This window comes from Podarcis tiliguerta (genome assembly GCF_965153285.1).
Source record: "Podarcis tiliguerta genome assembly, chromosome: 2".
Lineage (NCBI taxonomy): Eukaryota > Metazoa > Chordata > Lepidosauria > Squamata > Lacertidae > Podarcis > Podarcis tiliguerta.
Window position 1 is genome coordinate 9,165,626 of NC_139535.1, and position 11,524 is coordinate 9,177,149.

At 47.1% G+C, this 11,524-nt stretch overlaps 1 protein-coding gene across 3 annotated transcripts; it reads right to left on the reverse strand.

Moving 5' to 3' along the window:
• Positions 1-1,092: 1,092 nt before the first annotated feature.
• On the reverse strand, positions 1,093-10,841 carry BRS3 (bombesin receptor subtype 3). Of its 3 annotated transcripts, none has more exons than XM_083426336.1 (4): positions 10,766-10,834; positions 10,162-10,609; positions 6,513-6,864; positions 1,093-2,203 (listed from the first exon to the last, which is right to left on the reverse strand). In XM_083426336.1, the coding sequence occupies exons 2-4, from the start codon at positions 10,596-10,598 to the stop codon at positions 1,808-1,810; spliced, it is 1,185 nt and encodes a 394-aa protein (XP_083282462.1). In that variant the 5' UTR covers positions 10,599-10,609; positions 10,766-10,834; the 3' UTR covers positions 1,093-1,807. The 3 variants fall into 3 exon arrangements, with proteins under 3 accessions (XP_083282462.1, XP_083282463.1, XP_083282461.1); XM_083426337.1 differs by having other exon boundaries at positions 1,327-2,203; positions 10,162-10,590; positions 10,750-10,841; XM_083426335.1 differs by lacking the exon at positions 10,766-10,834 and having other exon boundaries at positions 1,327-2,203; positions 10,162-10,733.
• Positions 10,842-11,524: the final 683 nt, after the last annotated feature.

Sequence of the window (11,524 nt, forward strand, 5' to 3'; positions counted from 1 at the left end):
GCCCATTGTGTAATGTATATAAAGCAGACATTCTGGGGGAACTTCCATTCCTCCTCACCACTATGAGCTGAATAAAGAGCATGAAATCCATTCTCGACTCTGAGTAAATTTCAGTAATCAAACTCCTGATTTCTTCCTCGTTCTATGCCTGTAATATGTGCGGTTCCGGCACTTTGGCTACCGGGAGGCTGAGGGCCCCCGCGAGGTCTGCAGCCGCCTCTGGGACCTGTGCCAGCAGTGGCTGAAGCCCGAGAGGCGCAGCAAGGAGCAGATCCTGGAGCTGCTGATTCTGGAGCAGTTCCTGGCCGTCCTGCCGCCGGAAGTGCAGAGCTGGGTGAAGGATCGTGATCCAGAGACCTGCGCCCAGGCGGTGGCCCTGGCAGAGGACTTCATGCTGAGGCAGGAAGAGGAGCCCCTGGGGGCAGGCGGTGAAGTCCCCCAGTCTCTCGGAGCGGGAGAGAAGGGTTTGGGGGCGCTGTTGCCTTTGCAACATATGGAGAAAGTGGTATGGATCAGCCTTTCTGCTCTGCTCTGCCTCTCCATCCCCCCGACTTCCCCTCTTCTTCTCATTTTCCCCTGCCCGGACTTCCCTTCTGCTCCAAACCTAAATTGTCTGTTACCTAGACTAGGGTTTTTTCAAATCTTCTCCTCCCAGGCCTCAGTTGATGGGCCTGGAGATTTCTGGGATAGATCTCAGAAATAAATGGTGGCGGATGGAGACAGACAGAGTTGGGTATAATCAGCGGGGAAGGAATCGGATCATTTTCTCTTGCTAATCCCTCTTTGCCAGTTGCCAAAAGATCTTCCTTCGCCGTTGTGGCGTTTGCCTGTGTGAAAATGTCCGTACAGGGGGAGAGAAAGGGTTAATATGTAGACCAATAGGAAAGCTGGAGCCTACCTGTTTATAAAAGGGCTTTGCCCAAGGTTTGGGTGGTAGTAGTTCGTTGGCTGGCTGGGAAAGGCAGTTGGAAAAGCAGTTGGCAGACAGTTGGAATTAGAGCGACAGTTAGTGTAGTTGGTTCTTGTGTGAGGGAAGGTAGAAGAGTTATGAGACAGGATAAAATAAGACGAAGAAGGTAAAGAGTAACAACGTTTTGAATGCAGTTAAAGTTTATTGGGAGGCGGGTGGCGCTGTGGGTTAAACCACAGAGCCTAGGACTTGCCGATTAGAAGGTCGGCAGTTCGAATCCCCGTGACAGGGTGAGCTCCCGTTGCTTGGACCCAGCTCCTGACAACCTAGCAGTTTGAAAGCACGCCAAAGTGCAAGTAGATAAATAGGTACCACTCTGGCGGGAACGTAAACGGCGTTTCCGTGTGTTGCTCTGGTTTGCTAGAAGCGGCTTAGTCATGCTGGCCACATGACCCGGAAGCTGTACGCCAGCTCCCTCGGCCAATAAAGCGAGATGAGCGCCGCAACCCCAGAGTCTGTCATGACTTTATTGCATATATACAGAAGCAATGTACACAGCTTAATACATTGGCAGGATTTTTAAAAGTCTTGTAAAGACATTATGATTGGACCAGAAGTAATTTTAATGATTTCATAATTTAAAATGGGCATGCAGTAGGATGATAAACAATGGAGCCAGGGAAGGGAATAAGGGGAAGTCAACTCTATCCCCCCCCCCCATGTTTGAATATGTATTGTTGCTTTTATTTTTTGTTGGTTTTGGAAAATTAATGAAATAAATAAAATAATATTTTTTAAAAAGCAAAAAAAGGGGGGGGCTTTACCTCTTTCCTGCACCCAAACATGCTTTAATCTCGGTGGGCCTTGGCAGGACAGTTATCCACAGGCTGGGCAGAATTAAACACTCTCCTCTTCTTTAGTGATGCTATAATCTGTCAGCAGAGTGACACTGATTTCGGAGCCTGTGACCGACATGGCCCTGGTGGGAGTTGCACTCTGGACGATGCGGGAATGGCCCGGAGGGGTCTTGGCTTGGCAGCACAGGACTTCCTTCTTAAAATGTTGGCGGAAACTTTTGCTCAGCCAGTAGAGAGCAAAGGGGTTGACGCAGGAATTGCTGAAAGCCAGAGCCCGGGAGAATATTGTGGCAACGAGGTGGAAGGTGGATGTGTCGACGGAAGCGTAGTAAGTGAAGGAACGATAAAGGTAAAGGACATGATTCGGGAGCCAACAGAGGGCAAACAGGCCAACCAAGACCAGCACAGTTTTGGCGACTCTCTTGCGAGATTCAATCTGCAGGGGGGAAATCATTGCACATGTTAAAAAACCACTTTTTTAAAATTAAAAAAATCTGCATACGAGAGTCACGAAAAGCAATGTGTACGCCAGACGCCGCCACCCCACCCCACTTCACCCTGTGTACATCAAGAAAGGGAGCCCTCTGAAGAACGTCGTCGCTTTTGGAAAACACTCTGAGAAGGAAAAAGAAGAGCTTGTGGATCCTTAAACTACTGTCAGGGAGCATTGTGAACAGATTGAGAAATGTGTGAAAGCTTGGGAACGTTTAGAGGAGTGTACAGATTGACTCTTTGACTTCTTGCATGCTAGAGACCATTGTGTAGCTCACAAACTCTTCAGCAAATTGAAATAAATGTTAATATAAGCCTGTGTCCTCCTCGTGCGTAGCTGATGAAAACCTGAGTCTGTTCATTTTGAGTAAACACGCAGCTCTGCACCTGTGATATGAAAGTGAATGCAGCTAGCTCTGTGGTAATTCTGGGAGAATTTAAGAGTTGCCATCAGGATACATCTATGTTATGTACAGTGGTACCTTGGGTTAAGAACTTAATTCATTCCAGAGGTCCGTTCTTAACCTGAAACTGTTTTTAACCTGAAGCACCACTTTAATGGGGCCTCCCGCTGCCGCCGCGTGATTTCTGTTCTCATCCTGAAGCAAAGTTTTTAACCCGAGGTACTATTTCTGGGTTAGCAGAGTCTGTAACCTGAAGCGTCTGTAACCTGAAGTGTCTGTAACCCAAGGTACCACTGTAGAAGATTTGCAGCTGCTTAACAAAGTGTTTCTGTAGACTTCTGATATTAAAAATATTTCCTGTCCAAAAAAAATTAAATCTGCATACAATCTCTTTAAAAAAATAATAATTGTGACTAAAGATTTTCCTCATTCAGAAAAGCACAAGCATTGCCTCTTTCTTCAGGCTGTGTTTCCTACAGATCAGTTTCATTTGTTGTGAGACATCGGCGTCATATGCATTTTAAGGTTAGGAAGAAAAGTGTGGGGGCGAGAGAGGGGTTGTGGTAAAGCTTATGTTCTTTTACTTAGTGGATGTGTGGGATTTTGTGTCAGTGTCAGCTGGGTAGATTCTTCTTTCTATTCATTTATTACATTTCCTTGGTAGTGAGAGGTATTGGGGGCCAGGCTGTGGTTGGTTGTCTGTGGTTGGCTGCAGTGGGGTTTGTTTGCATTTGTGGGGTGGGTGGGTGTTTTTGAATCAGGTCAGCCATATTGATTCATTTGCTGATGGTGGATTCTTGTCGTTGTCTTGTTGGGCTGTGTATGTGATAAAGGGAACCAAACCGGGGTGAAGGTGTCATCTTTTTGTCCCTGTGTCAGCTTCAGTTTATTGGTTAGTTTTTCCAATAAGGCTATTCCCATACAATTTCATACCATTGGTCCATGTTTATTCCTGACAGGTCTCTCCAGTGTTCGGCTATGATGCTTCTGGCTGCTGAGAGTAGGCGGGTTATGAGCTCTTTATGATATGAGTGGGCATTATTATCTTGGAAGATGTTCAGTAGAGCCAGTTCTGGGGTGACGTCTAATACCTGTTCAGTTATTTTGCTTATTTCTTCTATGACTCCTGTCCAGAAGGGTTGGATTTTAGGGCATTCCCACCACATGGGGAGGTATGTGCCTGTGGAGGTGCACCCTCTCCAGCATTTTGGTGAGGTTCCTGGGCTTATTAGCATTAGTTTCCGTGGTGTTAGGTGCCACCTGTAGGTGAGTTTCAGAGTGAGTTCATTTCTTTTCACTGATATGGACTTTAAGGGAGGTTTAGACCACATTCTGGTCTATTGGGTGGGGTTAATTTTGTGGCCTATGTCGTCCTCCCATTGTTGAGGAAGGTGTGCAACTGGTGGTGTGTTAGCCAGAGTATTTGGGTGTCCTTCTGCATACAATCTTGAAAGAAAATAGCCCCAAATCAACATGGCGGTGAAGGCTAGACCAGTGTCCCTGAACCTGGTGCCCTCCAGATGTTTTGGATAGCAACTCTCACCCCCAGTCAGCTCCGCTAGCTCAGGATGGTGGGAGTTGTATTTTGAAACATCTGGGAGGCACGAGGTTTGGGAAAGCTGTATTGAAGTTTCTCTGGGCGGGAGCTATGGTTTATGTGTTGGAGGAAACAAAAGGAACTCTCCATCCTGCAACTTTAGTTTTTAACTACTGGTGGTCATCTACTTCGGGGAGTTGAAGGCCAGATTTCTGTTCATTGATGGGAAACATCGCTTTCACGCGTCTCCTGCATCAAACCTTACTTTCTTTTAACTCTCACCCAGTTTATCAGGGGCAGGCTATGCCCAGCTGATTGTCTGTGCTGAGAAGGTATGGAACGGAAAGCCACCAATGTTCTCCTCCACCACTGAGAGGGTTTGGTTGGCAAATCTCTGGTCATACCTAGCCAAGCTCATATATATTGATGAAGTTGTGCGAAAAAGGCCGTTTCTTTGTCGCCATGGCTTGAATTCAACTTTATTTGCAGAAGGTTAGGAGATTTTAATAGTTCAAGAAGATTTGAGTGGCTGACCAACTTAAATGTCAAATATTGGCAATGTGTTTTTAAAGTATTAACTTTTCTTGGAACAACAACAAAAATGCTTTAATCGTCAAAATATTTGTTACCTTGGTGAATTACAAAAAGCCTAGGGTACTCCCTTACCGAAGAGTTTCCCACTGAATTCAATGGGACTTACTTCTGAGTACAGGATTTGCTCACTTTGGAAAAAACAGCAGAATTCTTCTCTTGCATGCTCATTGATTATGGTCAAAACCTTGGTCAAAGCAAGGTTCAGACAAACACCAACAGCATTTTATCAAATGTATTTCGTGTTGGGATTTTGCCTATGTGCAGCTTCATACAAAGCAATTAAGAGTTGGCCGAAGGCCAAGAAGACTGAGCAGAGGGAGTAATTCTGCCTAGAGATATGGGACCTTGGATACAACTCTGCTATTGGTCGAGGTTTCCACTTTGGCATGATGACTCATAAGCGTCCCTGACTGGATAGTGTTGGTCAGTGTGGTGTTCTGAGAGTCGTTTGGAGTTTGTTAAGAGAGAGCTAGTTTAAGATCCGTATCTGTTCATGTATACAGTAACTTGTAGAGTCTGCTGTAAATAATAAACACCTCTAAGTAACCAAGTTACTAGTAGCAGCGTCTTGTTCCTGCTTCACCCTTCCTGCCTGCAACTGATTGCTTCTGGAAGTCTGCGTATGCTCTGCTATACTCAACTGGGTCTGGCTGAGATGGTGCAACAGGTTAAAGTTGCGAAACACCAATATTTTGTTCACTGGTAGCAGAGACATCCAGAATTACCAATTCAACTGTACATTTTGTGGTGGTGGTGGTGGGGAAATGAAATTAATTGTTTAATACTGTAACGAATCACAGCTTCTTCAAGCTGCACCTGCAAATAATAATAATAATAATAATAATAATAATAAATTTTATTTATATCCCGCCCTCCCCAGCCGAAGCCGGGCTCAGGGCGGCTAACAACAATAAAACAGTACAAACAACACTTTAAAATCATTCATTATAAAATTAATTAATTCAAGCCACTGGCAACCATTGGGCCAGAGCTCTGCGAAGATTGCCAATGGAGGGAGTCAGGCTGTGCCCTGGCCAAAGGCCTGGTGGAACAGTTCTGTCTTGCAGGCCCTGCGGAAAGATGTTAAGTCCCGCAGGGCCCTGGTCTCTTGTGACAGAGTGTTCCACCAGATCGGAGCCACGAATTCAAGCCATGGCGACAAAGAAACGGCCTTTTCTGCACAACTTCATCAATATATATGAGCTTGGCTAGGTATGACCAGAGATTTGCCAACCAAACCCTCTCAGTGGTGGAGGAGAACATTGGTGGCTTTCCGTTCCATACCTTCTCAGCACAGACGATCAACTGAGCGTAGCCTGCCCCTGATAAACTGGGTGAGAGTTAAAAGAGAAAGTAAGGTTTGATGCAGGAGACGTGTGAAAGCAATGTTTCCCATCAATGAACAGAAATCTGGCCTTCAACTCCCCGAAGCAGATGACCACCAGTAGTTAAAAACTACGCCTCAAGTCAGCACAACATACGTCTCAGTAGCACAGTTAATTAACATTGCTGATTAGCTACTTAATTAAGCAAAGTGGCACTTTCCAGGTGCATGGCTCCTCCCTCACCTATTGATACAACCTTTGGTCCATAAGTGAATAAGCTTCTACTATGGGCTTCCAGGGAGATGGATTCTCGATCAGCCATGTGCCAGAGCAGCAACCCCAAACATCTGGAGGGCACCAGCTTGGCGAAGGCTGCCCTAGATCTCTACTTACCTGCTTGCGAGCGTGGCTGTGCTCTTCTGCCGGCATGTTGGATGTGCTTTTGTACAGCGCCTTTGCAATGAGAAAGTAGTAGATCGATATAACTGCCAGCGGTATGATATAAAACATCAAGAAGCACACCAGAGAATGGGCTTCCTGGATGATTCTCTCAGAGACGGGGTAAGGCGCGCAGGTCTCAAAGGAGCCGTTTTTATCAGGAATGTGAAAGGCGTAGAGGTCGGAGGACACGGCCTCTGGAACGGCTAATAGCATGGAGATGATCCAGACGGCCGCGGCTTTGCAGCAGGTCTTCAGGACGGCATCAGCCCTTTGCAGTTCCAGGGGCTTCACAATTGCCTTGTACCTGGAATGGCAATTAAGGTCAGAGTGTTGAAAGCAATGAAAGCACTGAGCGAAATCAAAGGAACACCCCGTTTCCCAATAACAGTCTCCCTGGCATTCTCTGTGCCCCACCAGACTCCAGGAAATGTGTTTGGCTTCCAAACTTATGGAACAATCTGTTACGAATGCCTAACTCTTGCGTGCATATGGGAATTAATGAAATTGAACGCAGTTGGCTTAGCTGATCTCAGCCTGTTTGGCCAAATATATTGAGCCTTGGAGATTCTATTCTGCCTTTTGGTTTCGGCTTCATCTACACCATAGGTAGGTAAAAAATGGCCCGGGGGCCGGATCTGGCCCAATCGCCTTCTCAATCCAGCCCACGGACAGTCTGGGAATCAGCGTGTTTTTACATGAGTAGAATGTGTGCTTTTATTTAAAATGCACCTCTGGATTATTTGTGGGGCCTGCCTGGTGTTTTTACATGAGTAGAATGTGTGCTTTTATTTAAAATGCGTCTCTGGGTTATTTGTGGGGCATAGGAATTCCTTCATTCCCCCCCCCCAAAAAAAATATAGTCCGGCCCACTACATGGTCTGAGGGACAGTGGACCGGCCCCCTGCTGAAAAAGTTTGCTGACCCCTGATCTACACTGATAAATGGGCTGCAAAAGTTTTCTGTCATTCTTACACTTCAATTTTTGCTCTTCCTGAACTGCTTTAATACACCACTAGGTGGCATCAAGACACAGCTTACTTTATCCTGCCTTTTGGCACTTGGTTTGTATCATCACTCATTCTTAAGGAGATCAGCCCTGAGTGCTCACTGGAAGGACAGATCGTGAAGCTGAGGCTCCAGTACTTTGGCCACCTCATGAGAAGAGAAGACTCTCTGGAAAAGATCCTGATGTTGGGAAAGATGGAGGGCACAAGGAGAAGGGGACGACAGAGGGCGAGATGGTTGGACAGTGTTCTCAAAGCTACTTAGCTGAGTTTGACCAAACTGTGGGAGGCAGTGGAAGACAGGAGTGCCTGGCGTGCTCTGGTCCACGGACACGACTAAACAACAACCACATTGTATCATCATCACTACCATCACCATCGTTATCACTATCATATAAAGTGGGAAATGTTGTATCTTCCAGATGCTAGCAGTTTAACCATTTGGGATTGTTCCAAATATTCCATGTCACATTCAGCGTCCGTTATTCAGGAATGAAGAAGTTAACATTTTACATATCTGAGACAAATTGCTAAAAAATACAGTTGCTTCTATTAACATAAAGGGAGGTCTTAATCTCTAAACACAGACTGGAAATACAAAGCTTTGAAATAATGAGAAACAGGGACATCAAAAGCTCCCATCACCTTGGCTGTTGGCTGTGCTGTTTGGGGAGGTGGAATCCAATACCTGGTGGAGTGGGGCACAGGCTCAAATCCCCCCCCCCAGGCTAAGGGGTCGTTTCAAAGACTGTATACACATTGCACATTAAAAGCACATGACATCTCATGACATCTCCCTCCGCCCAAATGATCCTGGGAATTGCAGTTCACCCCTCACAGAGCTACAATTCCCAGCCCCCTTGACAGGTAAAAAAGGTAAAGGACCCCCTCAAAGAACCTGGGAACTGGTTGTAAGTTGCTTTAGGTTGCCTTGAGCAACATAAATTTAATTAATAACAGCAACAACAGTAACTACAACCATAGAGAGGCAGTGTGGCATAATGGTTAGAGCGACCAGGGTTCAAATCTTTACTCAGCCATGAAGCTCACTGGCTGACCTTCTGCCAGTCACTGCCTCTTGGCCTAACCTACTTCACAGGGTCGTTGTGAGGATGAATTGGGGGAGGGGGAGAAAGAAGCATGTACACTCCCTTAAGCGCCTTGGAAGAAAAATGTGGTCTATGAAGGTAATTGGACAAGGGTGGCGCTGTGAGTTAAACCACAGAGCCTAGGACTTGCCCATCAAAGGTCAGCAGTTCGAATCCCTGCGGCGGGTGAGCTCCCGTTGCTCGGTCCCTGCTCCCCCCAACCTAGCAGTTCGAAAGCACGTCAAAGTGCAAGTACAGTGGTACCTCGGGTTAAGTACTTAATTGGTTCCGGAGGTCTGTTCCTAACCTGAAACTGTTCTTAATCTGAAGCACCACTTTAGCTAATGGGGCCTCCTGTTGCCGCCGTGCCGCCGGAGCACAATTTCTGTTCTCATCCTAAAGCAAAGTTCTTAACCTGAAGCACTATTTCTGGGTTAGCAGAGTCTGTAACCTGAAGCGTATGTAACCTGAGGTACACTGTAGATAAATAGGTACCGCTCCGGTGGGAAGCTAAACGGCGTTTCCGTGCGCTGCTCTGGTTCGCCAGAAGCGGCTCAGTCATGCTGGCCACATGACCCGGAAGCTGTACACCGGCTCCCTCGGCCAGTAAAGCGAGATGAGCGCCGCAACCCCAGAGTCTTCCGCGACTGGACCTAATGGTCAAGGATCCCTTTACCTTTACCATTATGAAGGTAATAATTAAATAACAGTTTGATCTCCTCACAGCTTTACAATTCCCAACAACCTTAACAAACCACTGTTAGCAGGATTATTTTTGGGGGTAGGGGACAACACTCTGTAAATGCCTAGGATGCAAATGAGTTATTGTTAGAAAGCAGTTTTTAAAATGGGAGGTGATAAATACAGGGTGCCATGGCCCCTATGGACTCTTTCACTGGTGTCCCTGGGCAGGTCACTCAGACCCTGCAAGTGCTCCTATTTTCCAGAAACAGTCCCAGATTTACAAAAGCCATCCCAGTTTCTTGATCCCAGAATTTCCTGCTTTTCCTTAAGACGTCCCTATTTTCATCAGAGAAATGTTGGAGGGTATGGAGTTATGCGACACCCCCCCCAAGCCAAGTTGATTGGAAGACATTTGAAGGCAGCCCTGTATATGTTTTATAAAAATTGGGTGGGGGGGGGGAGACCAGGTGTTTTCCGCCCTTCCCCAAAGCCGTCTTTTCCAGGAAAAACTGAAAGAAAAAAAAGTTTGATATAGTTTTAATATTCCATACCCCCCCCCCATTTTTCCTGGGGGGAAAACGGACCCCAGGGAAAAATGGGGACCCCCAGGGGAAAATTTCCTCCAGTTTTTCCCCCCAGGCCTTCCCATCTCTAGTAGAAAGAGTAAAATTATCATTATGGAATGGGCGTCCCTATTTTTTTACCGGAGAAATGTTGGAGGGTTTGCAAGACTCAAAACTCCCGACTCGGAACTCAGTCCCGTCCAAGCCACCGCGCGCGAGCAAACCCCGCCCCGCTGCCAGACTCTTGGTCCTTCCAACTCACCTGTCCGCACTGAGCACCGTTAAAGTGAAGACGGAGACGCCGACGGACGTCCTCTGGATGAAGGAGAGGAGCTTGCAGCCCATTCTTCCGAACAGCCAGGTGTCCACGATGTAGCACGCAGCATCCACGGGGACGCAGGTGAGCAGGAGGAGCAGGTCTCCGAAAGCCAGGCTGGTGATGAAGATGTTCGGGACGGTCTGCATCGACTTGATCTTGAAGAAGACTTGGACGAGGATCACATTCCCGAGCAGACCAACGGCAATGATCGCGGCGTATGCCACGCAGATTGTGCAGAGCACTCCCAAGCCGAGCGAAGTGTCTTCGGACCACCTTTCCTCCTCCGCAGTTTGGTTCCCCGTGGCAGGTGCCGGGTGGCCAGTTGCGTTCGCAAAATCGGGAGGAGCCGCGTTCATCCCCAGCGGAGGGGCCCTGGACATTTTGTTGCCAGCTGAAGGTGGAATTAAATTGGTCAGAAGCATTAATGCTGATAAGGGAGAGAGAGAGAGAGACAGAGAGAGAGAGAGAGAGAGAGAGAGAGAGAGAGAGAGAGAGAGAGAGAGAAGCAATTGGCTGGAAATCCAATTCCACAAGATGTTTTACTCACATCTCCTCGCTCTGGAGTCTCAAAGCATGATAGGAATGGATGCTCACAGATTCACTGCTGAACTGTGTGGGAGGTGTGGAGCGTCTTTATCTTTAAAAAAAAAAAAAATTATGCCTTTCAGCAGCTACTGTGGGGGCAAGAGAGAGGAGGAGGAAATTGGAGTGGGGGTGGGGATTGATGGCTTTTTCTCACTGGTTTCCCTGTCAACAGTACTCTGCTATTTCGATTAGGCTGGCTCTTTGCACAATTTGCACGCCGAATTGACTTTCTCCACATTAAAAGTGTCTATGGCGCACCGGCTGAGTGCCTATGTACCCAATAAAACATTGTGATAGGGGGAATTAGGGAACACCTTGTCTCAAAATAGAGGCAAACAAAAGAAACTGTGTTTGGCCCTTGCTTTACTCAGTCCTCATATCGAGTTCTAAAAGACTTCACAAATGCAATCTCAGGCATCATGAAAAACGTAAAGGACCCCTGACAGTTAAGTCCAGTCGCGAACGGCTCTGGGGTTGTGGCACTCATCTCGTTTTCCGCAGACAGTTTTTCTGGGTCATGTGGCCAGCAGGACTAAGCCACTTCTGGCGAAACCAGAGCAGTGCATGGAAACGCCATTTGCCTTCCCGTCGGAGTGGTACCTATTTATCTACTTGCACTTTGACATGCTTTCAAACTGCTAGGTTGGCAGGAGCTGGGACCGAACAACAAGAGCTCACGCCATTGCGGCTGCTCCCCCACCTGCGCTGGGTGCCCCGCCCC